The sequence below is a fragment of the Aythya fuligula genome, chromosome 1 (assembly GCF_009819795.1).
Source record: "Aythya fuligula isolate bAytFul2 chromosome 1, bAytFul2.pri, whole genome shotgun sequence".
In the NCBI taxonomy this organism is placed as follows: Eukaryota; Metazoa; Chordata; class Aves; order Anseriformes; family Anatidae; genus Aythya; species Aythya fuligula.
The window spans coordinates 8,724,240-8,743,353 of record NC_045559.1 but is presented as its reverse complement, the minus strand read 5'-3'; the positions used below and the strand labels follow the sequence as shown (position 1 = coordinate 8,743,353).

Genomic DNA, 19,114 nt, shown 5'->3' with positions numbered 1-19,114 from the left:
AAAAAAAAAAAAAAAAAAGAGAGAGAGAGAGAAAGAGAAAGAGAGAGAGAGAACCATAAAGAATACAGAAGCTCAGAACCATATATTGGTATTCAGATCTGGAGTGGAAAGAGGTGAGATATAACACCACAAATGGAGAAAAGCAGTGAAAAAAGTCTGTGCTGGGCTGCTTCTTGTAGCTAAGAAGTCAATTAAACTGCAATATGCTTTGCTGATCTAGAAATCTAGATACATTGTACTCAGTGTTGCTTTGAATAGCAATTAAATACCTGGGCCCTATGACATACCAGACTATGTATTAATCTGCATCTTTAAACACTGATGTTCTTCTCAAAAGCTGGTCTCAGTGCAATAGTTACAGTTATATAAATAAACCAGAACTGCTGTTTTCTTCTAATTCACAGGTAAATCTTGTTCAAAAGTCTTCTGTGATTACTAGGAGGGCATTATGAAAATTCTGGTTCAGAACACAGAACACATTTTAAAGGAAGTCCTTGATGATTTCTTTATCAAAGGATAATTTTCTGGGTGAAACCCTAAAAGACTGGAAGAAAAGTGGACTTGTTATCTGGGGGCAGCTGCAGATATGCAAGTCCAATTTTTTAGGCATCTAAAGAAGAAAAAGCAAAAGCTTTCTTGGTTTTCAAATAGCCCTTTGTACCAGGCTGCCTGCTGCTTGATTCTTCTCTCTCTCTTTTTTTTTTTTTTTTTCTTTTCCTTCATCTTCCAAACTGAAATAGATTTCAAGCCTTGCTTCCATTTAATTTCCACCATTTCCACTTGCTCTTTAACACTGCTGGGAAAAATTGGAGTAGAAATGCTGCATGCTTTGCAGCATCCGATCACAAGTCAGCCTGGCCAGGGTCTTGCAGGACGCCAGAGGGCAGGCAGACCCCACTGCATCACCCTTATGATGCTCAGCATTGCCAAGGCATGATATCATGGTCATGCTGGGAGTTTATCTCCAACACAAATTGCCACAGGAAGCATTTTGTCAAAATTTCGATATCAAAGTGGTCACAGCCTCTATAGTGAACAGCTTTATTTACTTAGGAGATAAAGGCAGCTGAGCAAAAAGTTAAGTTAGGGTAAGCAGTCTCTTGCTTCTGTGTAAATGTTGAAAAGGAAGTCAATGCCTCTCGCAAAGCCAAACATCAAAGGAAATGGATTTCCTAGTACTGCCATTTTTAGACTTTGCCAATAACTTAAAATATAAGAAATATAAGATTAGGGCAGTTTTGGCTATGCTAAGCTTTATGCAACACTTAAGTACAGATTAAATTTCAAAAATGCTCTAGTAAGTAAAAACTGGACAGATTATCCCTCTTTGGCTTTGTTCTGTGCATTCCAGAATCACCCCATAGTTGGCAAGAAATGGTGAAATTAATCTTTATAGAAGAACATTTCGGCATACAGACACACTGCAGCATTCTGTGGGCATGTAACATGCTGCTTCTTTTCCTTGTCTTTGAGCCCTGCACTGCCCTTCCAGATCCCACCCTAAATCTGCTCAGATCCAGAAGTTTGGCCTAGTCCACTTCAGGATGAGAGCAAGGTGTGAATCCACCTCTTATTTGGGTACTCTATTTTAAACTACCAAGCCTGAAGTATGTTGTAATCCAAGCCTATTCCAGCTCAGTAAGACTAATGATAAATAAGTATGCAGCAATATGTTTACCTTACCTACATAGTAAATATTACAGATATCTCCCTTTAGAGAACTTTCTTCAGTAAAATCCACTTCCACTTCCCTTCTCAGCTCCTGGTCAGACAAACTCCTACAGAAATCCACTGGGTACAGAGTTCCTAAGGATTTTTACCAGACCATTTTCTCACGGCTGTTATCAGGTGTTTAAAGGAAGCAGTTAGAGAGTGAAGGGGTTGCTCATGGAAAATATCCATTTACTTTAAACTTTCCAACTTTTAAAATACTTTTGAGCATGGATATTCAAATCAGTGATAAAGATCAGCATTGACATGCTTCAGCTTGACATGTTTCCTTCCTTGTGAATCCCAGCTCAACCATGTGATGGCTAATACACTCAAAAATGCAATGAGCTTATGACCCATCTATCTGTGCAGAGTGTTCATCCTTATGGGGCACTGTGAGGTTTTCAAGAGAGTTATTTTAATCTCTTTAGATACCATGGGACCAGCTATTGTTCTCACAGGCACCATTTTTGTACTTAAAACTAAACGTATCTGTACTTCTTAACCAGAGCTGCGCATGCTAAAATAATAATAATAATAAAAGAATTAAATGTAATCTTCTTTTCTGGGGGCATCATATATTCTGCATGAGAGAGAGATGTGTAATCCCTTCAGTGTCTAAATTAGGAGCTTATTTGCTCCAGCAGTGCAGATCTTATGCTGGAGCTGCCTTACTGTTTATGGAAAGCCTTCCTTCCCCACCCGCCTGCAGTTCTGAGAGGAGATAATCAGAGCACATGGCATGACCTGCTGAAGCTAAAGATGACAGGGAGCAAGGGAATGGACCAAACAGTTGGATCCACTGGATCCATTGGATGATGAAAAAAACACAAAGATACAAGAAAGGGTGTGGAAAAAAAAAAAAAAAAAAAAAAAAAAAAAAAAAAAAAAAAAAAAAAAAGGTAAATAAGCAAGATAATATGGCTTGAAGCAACGGTTACACAAATGCAGATGTCAGAGAAATAGTGTAGAGACAACCAGGTGACTTCTAGGCAGGGTAGGAGCAGCAGTCCAACCTCAGTAGCTCAGTATTTGGCTAGATTTATGCAGCTCCCTAGTACTAGTTCAATGAATACCAGACCAAGATAACGTAAAGATGTCACACACATGTCCTGGATAGTATCTGTCTTATTCTTAAATCACTGCTCTTTTACAGTGATTGTAGCAAGAGTTACTCAAAGTTTTGCTGATGTTTTAAAAGTAAATGCATTTTTTAGACATACCCTTTTCCCCCCAGCTGTAACGTGGGTTCATGCTTTTCCAAATTTAATATCAAGACAGAAGTACAGAAATTCTTTACTAAATTCTTTCAACATTTTTGACTTGATGGTTACATCTCAAGTCTAACAGATTTGAATTTAGAATTTTTCAGGTATTAAACTTCACTTTTCCTCCTATTACTTGTCTTCCATCACACACAATCTGTAACAACTAACTCTTTATTTCATTTCAAAACACAACACATGCCCAAACACACATGGTAGAATCAATGACCATATCTCAAGGAATGGGATTTTAACAAATGCAAAGTTAACAGAAATACAAGACTCCAAATAAAATACCTTATCATAATTTAATCCTCCATAAATAAATGTTTTTGGCTTTTTATAAAGTATTGGTGCCTCATAGGTGATCCTGACAAATGGAAATACAGCTGGACAGTAAGAGACCACAATAGGAGACAATTAGAAAATAAAAAGTCTGGACACAACGTTATCTCAGAGAAATGGAAAATGTATATTTATACATATAAACAGAAAAAGGGTAGGTAGAAGTCTGAGCTCTCAACAGAAGAGATAGGGTTGTGAGGATAATTTGAAACATCCTGAGTGGAAAATATAAATTGACAGTCCTTTGAGTGAAAATAGAAGTATGTAATTATGGAGACACTTACTGTACCAGGTCTAGGATATGGGATACGACCTTCATATTGCACCCATCGATGATCCACACTCTCTTTGTGAGCATAGGGGCCATTGAAAACAGCTCTGATATCTGCCATGCTGTACACACAAACTGCAGAGCCTTTGAAGACGGAGCTGCAAAAAGAAGACAGACTGATAAGCACATCTTCAGTGCACACCTCCTCCAGTGAATTAATTAATTCCACTGAGTGAGATGGGTTTTTGATCAATCCTGCACCTGAGAGTGGTGCTAAACAACAGACAATGTGGACAGGTCTGATAAGTTCAATGTTACTATCATTACAGTGTAAAGCTTTGCTCAGATGAAACCTGAACTTGTTAGCCTTTGGGATCACTTCATAGACTGTCATTTTTTTCTAGTGTTCAGCAGATTCCACATACCATTTATTAACTATTAAATTTAGAGTTTTCTACAGATAAAGGACATCCTATGTTCACTTCTGAAAGTCTGTATTTTAATGATAACACAGATGACGTGCCCGAGAATTAAAACTGCATTTACGAGATAATCAAAGAGTTAGAAATAAACATTTGTTTATTTGTTTATTTTCCTATGTATTTTTCTATAAATAAATAAATAAGAATTCACTTTCCCAAAGAACACCATCCCAGGTTGTTGAGTGGCATGTATTTCAGCTACTTCATGGGCTATGTCATTAATTGTGTTACACTCAATTCAATTCTAAATATTTTTGTGTGATTATATATTCTATGGAGCCACAGTAGTGGCTGCTTCTTAGTTAAGGAGTGTCTTGGTAATTTTTCTTTGTAATTGCACTGTGCAGTATATTACCTATCCTTATTTACACTTAACTCAAAGATTACAGAAACAAAATAATAATTTCCTTCCTTACAACATTACATAAAGCACCTCAATAAAATAAACAGCTAAGAGATTCATTAAATAATTAATCTATCCCCAATAGATTAGTCTTCTGCATTTGTTTCGAGAGGTAAACATGTTCCTAATACACACCTCGTTGTAGTGAAGACTCCATATACAAGAGGGTTTCTCTCATCTCTTGTAGAAAGCAGGAATATATCTTCTGTAATGGGAACATATTTATTTATTTTTTTAAAATATTCATTGAACATTTCTGCATTTATCAATTATAATTTGAAGATTTGTAAAAATATAACAAATATTTATTTTTGTCTAACTTCTGCCATGTAAATTTGTACTAATATTCTGACGTTTTCCCATTTGCAGGTAGTCTGTTTTTTATATAGAATTATAATATTATTATAATAAATAATATACTTTCCAACTTGGGAACTACTTGGAAATTTAGTAAAATCAGAATTAAATGTGGTACTTTTCTAAAAAGAAAAACAAAAATGATCAACCAACAAAGAAATAAATAAATAAAAAAAAAAAAAAAAAAAAAAAAAAGCAAAGCTGATGACAAAATAAGCCATCAAAGATAACTCAACTTACGCAGCTCATCAAAATGTGTGTCTGCTCCTTCAGGACCAGGTATCGAGCACACAAGCCTGGCTTTCAGAAAAGTAGTCCACTTGTTTATTAGGCTCCGTTGACCTCCCATATCATTCTAGTAAAAACAAAATGAAAAGACTAAATTACTAAAAAAAAATAAGAACAGTTCTAACACATGATATAAAAGTGCAGGACAACCTTTTTATAAGTAGCTAGAGTAGTCACTTCTCAGCTCAGCAATGAGCAATTAAAAACTCCTAATTATACCCAAATCTGTTTGCAGTGTTCTCAGAACTGCTCCACAGCTGGAATGCTGTGAAGCATATGTTGTATCATGTGATTTCTTGTTCTCTGTAATGCTAATTTTTGCAATCAATGGTTCTTCAAGAATTGTTTACAAACTCAAAAATAATACACAACATTCTGGATAGATTTAAAAAAAAAAAAAAAAGGAGAAGGAAGGAAGTGAGGCAGGGAGGAAAAGAAAGAAAAAGAAAGAAAGAAAGAAAGAAAGAAAGAAAGAGAGAAAGAGAGAAAGAAAGAAAGAGAGAAAGAAAGAAAGAGAAAGAAAGGAAGAAAGGAAGGAAGAAAGGAAGAAAGGAAGAAAGGAAGAAAGGAAGAAAGGAAGAAAGAAAGGAAGAAAGGAAGAAAGGAAGAAAGGAAGAAAGGAAGAAAGAAAGGAAGGAAGGAAGGAAGGAAGGAAGGAAGGAAGGAAGGAAGGAAGGAAGGAAGGAAGGAAGGAAGGAAGGAAGGAAGGAAGAAAGGAAGAAAGGAAGAAAGGAAGAAAGGAAGAAAGGAAGAAAGGAAGAAAGGAAGAAAGGAAGAAAGGAAGAAAGGAAGAAAGGAAGAAAGGAAGAAAGGAAGAAAGGAAGAAAGGAAGAAAGAAAGAAAGAAAGAAAGAAAGAAAGAAAGAAAGAAAGAAAGAAAGAAAGAAAGAAAGAAAGAAAGAAAAGAAAGAAAGAAAGAAAAGAAAGAAAGAAAATATGTTTATCATCTGTTCCTCTGTTCCAGAGATGTAAGTACTGTGTCATTTTGTTTATATAGTACACAGATTTCGGAAAAACAAGTACACAGCATTCAGAAAAACAGTCATATTATTTCAATAGTCTTTTTTATGGAAACATCATTTCTTCCTCCACAGAAAGGATTTTTTTTTTTCTTTAAATATCTTTTACTATAGGTTTCCAGGATATGAGCACACTTGCCCAAGTTCCCTTTAGTTAACAGAGAAAGAAAAACATCATAGAGGGTCACTTGAAAACTGAATTAACCTTCTGAAGAGTAGGTGTCCTTCTATTGACTTTGATCCTATGATCCCACATGCTTCAGTTACATAGGTGAAAGGATACACTAAAGGTACACTAATTCCATTTAGCTACATTTAAGAAATTAAGATATTTCTAGAATATTTAGACATTTTCCTTTTTTTTTTTTTTTTTTTTTTTTTTTTTCTGTGAGGGAAATGGAATACGACACGAGAAATTTTCCCCAAAAAAATGAGCATTATGAGAAGGAATATGAAAAAAAAAAAAAAAAAAAACGTAGTAATAGACTGTTAGGAAAGAAAAAAAAAAAAAAGAGAGAGAGAAGGAGTTGTGTGGGAGGAGTGGCACTTAGAAGAAAGTTTTAAATTATAGGAAGCTCAATTTAAGTGTCTGTTTAGGAGCTTTTCTTCTTCCACTGAGTGTATGAAGAATGTACTGAATGACATTTATCTGTCCTCTTTGGCTCCAAATAACAGATGCATTTAGGTTCTGCAATGCTATCATAAATGCCCCAGGTTTTTCAAGCTGACATCTTTAAGGACAGTGCTACTCCAGCAGGAACCATGAATTCAATCCTGTAAGAGAAATGTTCTTATCGCCAAGAGTAGTCTCTCAACTGTAGGAGATGCCTTTTTATTTTCATTTACAAAATTTGAAGCTCATTGGGCCTGTGCTGTAAAATTAAGCACAACAAATTTGGTCATAACTATTCATTTATTAGGAGAAATCTTTCTTTCTTTCTTTGGCTTTGTAACTGTAAGGGTATTATGTAGTATTTCCATGGACTGTATTTGGCCCTTCAGGGCTGTATCATAAATATTAGAGGCATTCAGAAAGATGGTTTAATGTGCTGAAATTCACCTCACAAGGAATAACACTTGTCTGGTAATGTACTCTAACCAGCTCTCCTTTTCATGCATTTGCTACTTTTAAATAGGTTAGCTCAGTTGGAAATGATTCTTGTTAATCTATCGCCTTTGGAACTCATGTTCTTACAAGAATTGCTACCTCCCCTCTTGATTTCCTGAAGTCCTGCCAAGCCTGGAGCTTTGCATTTAGCCAACAGATTTATTACAAAGGTGTCAAAATTAGCAGCCTTAAGCCAATAGGAAAAATAAGCTTTGCATGTGTGTGTTCTGTTCAAAGGCATGACAGATAAACTTTTTTGACTAATTAAACCCAAACAAAGATGCAAGAAAGAATCTTAAAAACCAAAAAGCTTTAAGCTTTTTCTTCCTCTGGCAATTCGGATTAGCTAAGGAATTCTCACATTGCATGGCATCCACTTAGGTTTCTGGTGGATGGGGAACAGCATCACTGGCTCCTGAGATGTCTCTAAAAACCAGGCTAGGATCAGGAACAGGGGAGGAAGCAAGATACGATGGAGCTGCAGTGGGGGCAAAAAATAATAATAAAAAAGAAAAATATCTTTCTCAGGCTTCTGCCATTGCAGGCATTGAGCTCCTCCTGCAACAGATTGGAAAATACATACTTGTGTTTTACCACCCTTAATCCAACAGAAAATTTTTGTAAATGCTTGTTTGAAACATATCGGTAGTTCCACTGAGTTCCTAGAGAGTAGTGTGAACCAAATCCTGTTCTTGAAGGAAGCAGTTTTAGCAAGTGCTATGTTCTTTAAAGTATAAGATTCCACTGAGTATAAGATGTATCCGTATTTCCTCACTCTCAAGCCAGGACATGATGTTAACTATGTTACTTGAATGTAAAAGACATTAATACAGACATTCACTAAGTGTGTCTTAAGTTTGAAGGATAGATCCAAATGGTGTCAATAATACTGTACTATATACAAAGAGCAAGGGAATTCAATGACCAGCCAGCACTTCATGATTTACTAAGTTCTTCTGAGGCCAGAGTGTTAAAAAAAAAAAAAAAAATCTTGTTGTAGAAATCAGACACAAAGGACCTCAATGGTTTAAAAATGTGTACTTGTACTGACATATTCACCAACATGCTTCTTCCTACTGCTTTTGCTGAATATAGCAAAATGAACATTTTCTACTTTTTTCCTTTAAAAAAAAATGTGATTTTTTAGTTTGATTTACAGTCATATAATACTCTTCAACTCTTTGTGTCATCTCTGAATAATGCAGTGTCTTTGTTTTCCTAAAATGTGCTCAAGATTCACTGGTGGATAAAGTGCAGGAATTGCCAAAGGCTGTGGCAGTTTTATCTACAGGTAGTGTTAGCTCAGCTCAAAGCACGGGGTTCAAAACCTATTAACAATTTAGGCATATTTGTGCTCCTGGGCTCTCAAGCAGTAGTTGTCTGAGAAATCTCTGAACATCTCTATGCTTTAAAGGAGGTTTCCCCCCTCCTTTCCTAACAACATTTTATGGTTCGTATTAGGTCAGACTATAAGATATGTCTCAAAGCTTCAGCTGCTGGAGAACATGTGATGATTCACCTTCAGACCACATTAGTATAAACTCATTATCTTTGAATCATATCTGCCTACTCTGCTACAGATTCTTTGGACCACCATAGTTCATTATTATTGGCCTCTGAAAGGTTCGTCAGAAGACATACATGTACAGCCTGAAAATCTGTTTGAGACTGCGTTGGTACAAAAAGAAGACAATAGTTAATATCAGTCTGCAATGAATTACTGATGTGTTCAAATACTGCAAGCTGGTTGTAAAGTATGGTATTTATATAATAAGATGTACAGGCTGGATAGTCAGTAGATAAGAAAAACTGGAGAGCAAATCACCAAAGCAGAGACCAGTCAATGCATAAGTGACCAGGAACAGGGTTTCACCACAAAGTTTCCACATCCTAAATGACTGAAGGACCAATTTACACCAAGCAAGAACTGGTCTCAGCAATGAGAGAAATGTGTGTTAGATTTGATTTATTGAAATTATTTCAGCCAAGAGACACTGATACTGAAGACAAAGAACAGTAAACATTTTAGGCAGATGAGACAAGAAAAATTTAAGTGAGGAGAGAAGGGGAAGGCAGAATGAAGAAAACCTTCATTCCCAAAACATTACTAATCTACTTGTAACAGATGAGCAGCCACAAGCATCTGAAATTTTATCTTCATAAATATCACTTCTAAGCACACTGGATTAGCAGTGTTTACTATAAACTTTGTTACATTACAGATGAAGGCACTTAGGACTGCATATTTCTTTTTGAATAAAGGTTTAATTAGCACTTACTGCTTCGTAATCTCACAAACTGTAACAGATACCAACACTTCCGCCTGAAATACCTTTTTTTAACAGGAAGAAGTGCCTGTAAAATCTCAGTTGCTAGTGTTTGCATGAGTTAGAGATTTAGATTATTGCCAACTAGAAGGTGGGCAGTTCAATCTGTCATGTGTTGAGGAAAGAATACCAAAAAGAACACAAAGACACAGAAAATATCTACAAAAGTTGGGAAGAAATCCAATATGATTTCAATTGAAATAAATTTAAAAAAAATTAAATATGTATTTTTAATTAAAGATACTTTTATTCTACAGAAATCTTCAATTTTTATCATTTTGTCATAAATTTGTTCTAAAAAAATAATAATAATTAAAAAAAAAAAAAAACAATTACTACCAAGCTATTGTAAGAATTTAAATATTTAATACACAACTTCAGTGAACCCAGGTTCATGTGTAAGTAAGGTTTTCTGAAAGCAATAAAGAATGTTGTTTAAATGTCATAATGCAAAATTGTGAAGTAAAATAAGGCCGTATCAAATGTCTTCCTTTGGAGACTTCTATGCAAATCTCAACTTCGTGGCCTGTAATTTATGTACAAAAGAACAAAACAACTTGCTTTTCAAAAACTCTGATTTGTGATAAATTACCAGATTATTGCAAAAATAAAAAAATTGTCAGACTACAGTCAATGAACAAATGATTTAAAAATTCACTTAAAAAAATAGGTTGGTCATATTTTCTATTCTATTTTATCTTATACATAATATAGCTTCATTGAAATTTACAAATATATGTGTTGGAATCCAGTAGACAGGAAAACAGATGGCAGCAAGGCTAAAGAACATCTGCATCACTGGGGTTTTAAATCTCTTATTTGTTTGTGAGTAACAGTGACAAAATGAACATTAGAACAAAAAATGCTGTTTTCTGAAAATCAATCAACATCAAAGATGTCAAACACTGTGATTCATAAAACTTTAAAGACAGTGATTATCCTGAACAGTCACTTTAAAAATAAATAAATAAATAAAAGACAATTAGTGAAAATTCTAGAAACAGGTTATTAATTAGAGCCAGTGGCAAGATGTGCAAAAGGACCATCCAAAGCAAATTCCTGGCCTCAGTAAAAGGAAATATTAGAGAACAGAGGGAAAAAGTGCTGAAACTGCAAAAGACCCTGGAGCCTTTCCCTTTTGGGCAGTCTATCTAATTACAAAGCCATCAGAAAAAAAAATGCATTGCCCAGCAGCAAAATCATACATTACGAGGAGGAAGGGAGGCAGAGGGGACATAAACAAGAAAACAAACAAAAAAAAAAAAAAAAAAAAAAATTCAGAAACAAAACAAAACAAACAAAAAAAAAAAACACTTCTAGCAGACTTAAATTATGTTTATAAACAGTGAAACAGCCAACAGCCTTATCAGTGGACTTCTGTCTTCAAATGTTTATTTTTATTTTTATTTTTATTTTTAATTATTAGGTTTTATTTTCTGTATTCTGGCCCTATCTGACTCTGTTAGGTACTGGCATAACACAGGAAAATAAGACTTCCTTCTTCATAAATTTAGGTTGAAAAGTTCTGTTCTAAACCATACTGATGTCAGAGAAAAGATTCCTCCCATGATTTCAGCAAGCTATGGTTCAGGTCCAAAAACATCAAGCAATCCATGAAGTGTGACTGAGAGAGAGAATAAAAATACACTTGCAATATAAACAAGAGAAAGGAGGTGCATGCAATTTAGATCTGTGACTGCTTGCTCTTTGCTATGGATACCTAGAGTAAACTTGGAAAGTCAGTTCATCTCTATGTGCACAGTTTCCATCTTCAAGTGAGAGTGGTGACTATTTAGTAATTCTGCTGTTTATATGAGATGACCGAATCTTTCACAGGGAAAGCTTCTTATTACAGGATTGCAAATTGCTTCATATAAGACACCAACCCATCTGGACACAGTAGATATTGCTAGTTTTGCTGTTTCTGCTGCTTAAGCTAGTTGATCCAAAGATCATGATGTGGTCAGGACTTGGCCTTGTGCATAATATGTTTTGCCACAGAGATATCCCTTGCAGAGTCTAGCCTGGCAGAATGGGATAAATGCTTCAGCCTACAGACTGTACATTGTAAGTTCTCTAACACTGCAGTAGCATCTGCACACAATCAGACAGGAAAACTAAAGATGTGAATGTGCATGGACCACTGATAGGAAGAGCCTGAGTCACACATTACCTCAACAAGAAAGCCTGGAATAAATTTAGCCTTCCTCCTTACCAGGGTCTAGGTTGGAAGAGACCTCCAAGATCACCTAGTCCAACCTCTGACTTTACAATAACAAGTCCTCCACTAAAACACATCACTAAGCTTTACATCTAAATGTCTTTTAAAGACCTCCAGGGATGGCGCTTGAACCACTTCCCCAGGACATCCTATTCCAATGCCTAACAACCCTTTCAGTAAAGAAGTTCTTCTTAATATATTGATATATTGATGCAACCAAGCATCAACTGGATAGCTCTACGGTGCTTCTCAAACTGTCTCAGAGAGCAGACTGACTGTCCCTTATCACCTCCAACAGCATATTCAGAAGTTCCTCTAGATTTGCTTAATTTGCCATGAAATTTTCCCCTAGGCAAACCTGTTTACAGAGAATATTTTTATAATAATTTTCCATATTTTTCTGGAGAGTTGAATACCATCACCTCTTGAAACAGACAATCCATAATTCAAGATTACAGATGTGGAAAACCCCAGACTGCTTTTTGGTCCCTGGGAGCTGACACTCTTCAATACCTTTCTGAAATCATAGCCCATCACAGTCCAGAGCCTAATGCATACCTTGTCCTGCTGCCTGCTTACTGTCCCCATCTTGAGACAGTGCCATTGGTCAGGCACTTTGACTAAATGGTCCTCAGCATTAGTGCAGTGGATTCATTGCCCTCATACCTTTGTACTGGCTGGCTTCATTCCCTTAGTATAATCCACACTGATTGGTGCAAAAGGAGTTGGAGAGTTTAACTAGTATCTAGAATCACAGAATCACAGAATCACAGAATTTCCTAGGTTGGAAGAGACCTCAAGGTCATCGAGTCCAACCTCCAACCTAACGCTAACAGCCCTCCACTAAACCATATCCCTAAGCTCTACATCTAAACGTCTTTTGAAGACTTCCAGGGATGGTGACTCCACCACTTCCCTGGGCAGCCTGTTCCAATGCCTCACAACCCTTTCAGTGAAGAAGTTCTTCCTAACATCTAACCTAAAACTCCCCTGGCTCAACTTAAGCCCATTCCCCCTCGTCCTGTCACCAGGCACGTGGGAGAACAGGCCAACCCCCACCTCGCTACAGCCTCCTTTGAGGTACCTAAAAAGAGCGATAAGGTCACCCCTGAGCCTCCTCTTCTCCAGGCTGAACAAGCCCAGCTCCCTCAGCCGCTCCTCGTAGGACTTGTTCTCCAGGCCCCTCACCAGCTTCGTCGCCCTTCTCTGCACCCGCTCAAGCACCTCGATGTCCTTCTTGTAGCGAGGGGCCCAAAACTGAACACAGTACTCGAGGTGCGGCCTCACCAGAGCTGAGTACAGGGGGACGATCACCTCCCTAGCCCTGCTGGTCACGCTGTTCCTAATACAAGCCAGGATGCCGTTGGCCTTCTTGGCCACCTGAGCACACTGCTGGCTCATATTCAGCCGACTGTCAACCATCACTCCCAGGTCCTTCTCTGCCTGGCAGCTTTCCAACCATTCCTCTCCCAGTCTGTAGCTCTGCTTGGGGTTATTGCGCCCCAGGTGCAGGACCCGGCACTTGGCCTTGTTAAACTTCATGCAGTTGACCTCAGCCCATCGGTGCAGCAAGTATATCTAGTATACTATATCTAGTATAGACTTAAGTATCTAGTATAGACTAGTATAGACTAAGATTATAGCTTGTGGACCAAATCATTTATTGATGGCTCTGCATGTACAAAGTTGATTGCACAACCAGGGTCAAATATAGATACTGAAACCAAAACAAATAGAAAAGATAAACATTTGCCTCAACCTCTGCCCTATATAAACAGCAGACTTAAGACAGGAGGGGCACACATCTCTATTACCAGAAGCATGCAGGAGTGCTGTGGTTAGTGGAATGCTTGTTTTTGACTTACGGGCTGAAATGAGTAAATGCCCAGAAGGACTGAATGAGGGAAGCGTTTGGCTTGAAACTAGAATGAAACTCAAGTAGCTGGACCTATGGCAAAATTACCAAACCCATTGATCACACAACCCATCACTGGAAAACTGACATGAAACCTATGGGTAAGGATGCCTCTCTGGGCAATCACATCTTTCTAGGCATTAAGAATAGTGGAAAGAGGGTTGTTACTGCAACTGAAAACCATAGCTCAAACTACAAGGCTATAGGCCACATCTATGTGAAAATGCCTTCTGTCTGAACTATGGGTGTAAGAAACTATATTGTAGCTTTGAGTTCCTGCTCGTCAAGTGGATTTGCTGTTATTTAATTCAGAATGGTAATGTACTCACATTAAGCATACATAATTGTTTGGTTCACTATGGAAAATGGTGATTTTTATTTTGGAAAGTGTTTAAACATCACACTCAGACATTTCTACTGAATTAACTTTGGATGAGATCCAAATTGGAAAATCTAACCGGCAAAGAGATCTTCTGGATGGTTGCAAAGCATATGGGGGGGGGGGAGGAGGGAACAGGGACATTACAGAAACTAACAGGTTAAGATAAAAAGAAAGGGAGAGAGAGAGCATGTCTGAATGTGATTTGGGACAAATGAAATAATAAAATTAAGTTTTTTAGACTTTGAAGTGATAAAGTATCATTATATTGCAGAGTCATTCAGAGTCATTTAGTAAACCTGCTGAAATTACTTCCAACAGGTTTGACAATATTAAGAACACTCCCCAGAACTGTTTAAAGGCTGACACAAAATAGATGTATTTCATTAGGCTGTTCGCTTTAACCCCAGTGGAAATTTGAATTGAGCAAAAAAATGATGGCTCGACCAAACAAAAATGTTAATTAACTCTCAGGAAAATCTACCTTAAATTTTGGGTATAATCTGTGGTTTAATCCAGTATGTTTGAATTGCCTTTACCTGTTTTTTATCTGTAGTTTCATATATACTTAATATAAATTACATGATATAAATACTTAAAAGGATATAAAATGACAGGTTAAATAAATAAATAAATAAATAAATAAACCTTCAACTTACAATATCTACCATTTTGATCGTGAAGCCACAAGCAAGACAAGTGGTTAGAAGGATCACACAATTAGTGTCATATAGAAGGGGTGAGTTTGTATGTTTGAGTGCATTAAGGGCACTGTCAAATGTTATACAGAAGTATTGTAAAACAGCATGAGGCAGCACTAGGTTAAACCAGTTTCTGTCTGAACGAATAGGCCTGAATTTGCCATAAAATTTCACATTCTTGAATAGGAATGTTTCACATCCTCAGGACCCAGTACGACAAAGCTCCCATTATAATTAGTGGAAAATATGGCCTTCAAAGAACAATTTGGATTGAAGATGGAAGGTGCTGCATCTTCCTTTAAAAAAATAGTCATCTGCATTTACCGACTGAGGTGGATGCCTGGATACTTTCTTTGCTTTGACACTGTCAAGCACCTAAAGCCACTAGTGTGGGCCAGTGTGATCTCAGTATACACAACCAAAGATATAGAGCTGGAAAAGCAGATGAACAAAACAAAGGTAGGTCTTACAGATCTCTTTAGATTTCAGCACTAGTCAATAAACATCAGTAAAGCCTGAACAGTAAACCATGAAGAGTACATCTTCAGGTTAATGGTACTGAAAGAAAAAAAATCAGAGAGCTAATTTTGTCACATTAGAAAACTTCCAAAATCACAAAGTCATTTACTGTCTTAAAGATGTACAAAAGTCTGAACCAAAGCACTCTGAACTCCAGAATTTTGGATTATGCATTGGTACATCTCTCCAATTAACTCTGCAAGTTCCTCACTTCTGAGCTGCTGGGTTGTCAAAAACATGTTCTGGCAATGAGTGTCTCAGGCAACTGAGATGATTTCTAGAGTTTGCTTCAGAGGTTGTGCAGCTGCATTTCCGTAACCCAGCTTTTAAAGCACTATATTGACACTATAATTTCTTTTTCATTTTCCCTGAGGCTCAGTAAAATGCAGTCACACCTCTTTATATATAAGAATATCTTACATATTTTTGCTTCATCTGCAAATCATGACACACCTCCAAACAAAACAAAACAAAACAAAACAAACTCCAGTTACATTGTTGAAATGCACCCATGAGAGACAAAAACATACCAAACTTCCTATACTGTGCCTGTACCCTTGCCAATAAGGAAAGCTGGACCAAAAGACCTGTCAAAGCCTGGTGTTATATCTCATAATTCATCACAGTTAGAAAACAAATATTGTATGGAGCTGGGCTGTCTCCAGCACACCAGTCCTTAAAATGAAATCATCTTGATGAGCATCTGCTTTTCTACAATATTTGAAAACTTTCAGACAGCATATAACATTAAAATGTCAAACTTGGATGTCCAGGAGGAGCTGGCTGCTGAAGGATACACAGCTGCAAAAATGCCCAGCTGTCAAACAAGGGCCAAAGTTTTCCTAGGGATTACTTTTTCTAAATGGTTTTAATCATGATCACAGAGATTTCAATAAATAAATAAATATACAAACCGCTAGCTTTGGTTAGCATTGCGGCTAAGCAATATTATGGTGACGAAGAAAGTATGTAAGCATGTAATACGCAGTAAGTTAAATCTAGTCTGGAATGAGTTGCCTGCAGAACTGGAAGCAGGATAGTTACACGAGTATGGCAGTGAGCCCAGACTAATTAACCCTGCTGAGAACATGTTAACATGGCTATTTCACTTCCGGGATCCTAGCTAATACTGCTGAATGGTAAAGCATTACACTATGTGGACAACTCAAATGTTTTGTGGAGAGAGATCAATTATCTACACAATGATGCATTACATGATATAGAAATACAAAGAATGTTAATGACTCAGTTACTTCCAGTCACAGTAAAGGCATGGCTAGACTATTTCCAGTACAAAAAAAAAAAAAAAACACCCCCCAACTTTTGCATGCCAGCAGTCCCACATCAGAGCCCACTGGAGACCCTGTACTCAGGCTAGGGGTGGAATAGCTCCCTGCTGCCACTCCAGGAATACAAATTGCCTTAAACACCAGACAGGAGGCAAGGTCACGGCCTTGAACTCTGCTCGTGTTCATGGCTTTGGAAATAAATCACATTACCCTAAGGTGGAATGCAGGGTGTGTCCCGCACTCTCAACTCAGGAGTGCTTAAAATGATTACATTCCAGTGCCTTTAGAAAGTACATTTTAACCTAGAGGGCTGTGCCTAATTGGTATATTCTCATCCCCAGGTACAGCTGGGTATATATTAGGGTGGAATGGCATAACAGCCACTAAACCCCACCCCCTCAAAAAAAAAAAAAAAAAAAAAAAAAAAAGGAGACAAAGAGCTCACTTGTTCCCACTAGAACAAAGGACACTTCTGGGTGTTGAACACTATGGGAAATATGAAAACAACATCGGGGGCTTAAGTCTGATTTCTTGGCAGTTGAGGTCTCCTGGAAATCAGACTCTGAGACTGCATGCACTAATTTTTGCAATACATCACCAAAAGCATTAAAGAGAAGCTTATAATACAGCAAATACATAGTGCTGTAATAATAAACAGGATTTTCATACTGTAGCAGAGAAACTACCACTTTTGGCTAATTTCCACTCCATTCCAATAGAATGAGGTTTTAACTATGAAAAAAATGTGATGTTATAGAGAAAACAAACAAAAACTCCAACAACCTTCTTCCTTATCCAAAACACTTATGTGGGCTTCTGCAATTAGGATTTTTATTTCTCACTTTGTGGGGGAAAAATAGGAGGGAAACCTTTTCTAGGGTTAGATTTGTGCATATGCGAGGTTGTCCTTAAATGCAATCCCAATTCTGTAATTATTTTGTGGTGGACATGTATACCAAAAAAAAGTATCTGACTTGTTATTTGACTGCAAAGGGCACACTGCAGAGATGATGCATTTTGTTTTCAAAATGAGACTCAGTGTGTAATGACTGTGTCATGTCTTTGGCTAATGCAAGATTGTTCTGCAGTGTGGGCTTGAAGAGAGTGGAGCTGTAACAGCTTAATCTTGTGTTTCTAGAAATAGAAGTATATGGACCCATGCTTTTAAGATGTTAAGGTTTGTATGATGAATGTAATATGCACAAGTGTATCTGTATGTTTTAAAAAAATAGATACATATCACTGGCAAATATTTAATAGTATTTCTCTCTCTTCACTTATGACTGTTCTTGAAAAGAAAGCGAATAACCTAACACATTATTCTTTATAAAAGGAGAAACATACTATAAGTAGTAGCAGATAATATGGATAGGCCAATGCTACTTTTCCACCTCCCTCAAACCAAAAATAGAAAATGCCATTTGCCATGATAAATTACACAACTGACTCTGAAAGTGACTGTTGAAAACACTTCCTTCCAATTCATACTGATATCCCCTGGTGATCTACAGAATGCAGATGACGCAAATCTAAATTAGTGCTATTTACTGCTATAGTGGCTGCGTTATTACAACACAAGCTTCGAGACGGTAAGTATAAGTATGGTCTTATGAACAGGACAAGTGACAGCTGTTTGACTCTGGGCAAAGAGCTGCCAGTGAGAGCATTGTAATCTTCTGGGTGTGTAAGTAGCTGGGAAAAGGGAATGCTTTCCAGAGAAGATTTTCCCTAAGGGGTAAGATCAGTGAGAGACCATATTGTTGAGTCACTGAAAATTAGCCAAAGAATAAGCTGCATTGACTAACCTCCTTATTAAAAACAAAGCCTATTCTAATTTCAGCATGTGTTTCTGGCGTTAATGTACAGGAGCCCTAAGGCACAGTGAGGTAGACAGCAATTGAGCTCTAGTAGAGAAAAATTGGGATTACACCAAGCAAATGATTTCAAAAATCTCTGCTCTCCCATCCACCGTTACTCCATGCTTGCTGAGGAAAGAAAGCAAAGGTTTAACATTATGCAGTACATTTAGGAGACAGTGCAAGCAGAAATTGTAGTTTTATCCATCATTTTAACCAAAGACATGGATCCTATACTGGAGAGAACTAATCATAAAAGAGGTGTTACAGCAGACCACAGATACAGAGGATCTTAGTCTGTAAATAGAGGAGTTTGTTTGTGCATTTTAACTTATATTAAACATAATAATTCTACTTATATTTTAATAATTTTCACGATTTGCAAGATAATGAAGACAGTCATACAAAAATACAGGAGTATAAATTATCAAGAGAATTCTGAATCCATCAGGAAGCACTCAGTAAAGAAGATGGTATAAAACATTAATAATAGCATTAATAATAATCACCTTACTTACCAGTTTCTGTTGTGTTGGTTTGACTATTAAAAATAAAATTCAAAACAATTTATTTCCACTTAACGTGGTTACCCTACAAATTCAGTCTTGTTTTTGCCCATTCAATACCTTGAATGCAAGGTACAATTACACACAGTTGTTA

General features: G+C 36.9%; 1 protein-coding gene across 2 annotated transcripts in view; it reads right to left on the bottom strand.

Annotated features, from left to right (window-relative positions):
- The window catches only part of SEMA3D (semaphorin 3D), a 144,238-nt gene that overhangs the window by 31,626 nt on the left and 93,498 nt on the right, over positions 1-19,114 (bottom strand). For both annotated transcript variants that reach the window (XM_032207405.1, XM_032207406.1), the window contains exons 9-11: positions 5,074-5,188; positions 4,612-4,681; positions 3,605-3,749 (exon numbers count right to left, since the gene is read on the bottom strand). In XM_032207405.1, coding sequence (XP_032063296.1) covers positions 3,605-3,749; positions 4,612-4,681; positions 5,074-5,188 — 330 coding nt within the window. The remainder of the gene's footprint in view (positions 1-3,604; positions 3,750-4,611; positions 4,682-5,073; positions 5,189-19,114) is intronic.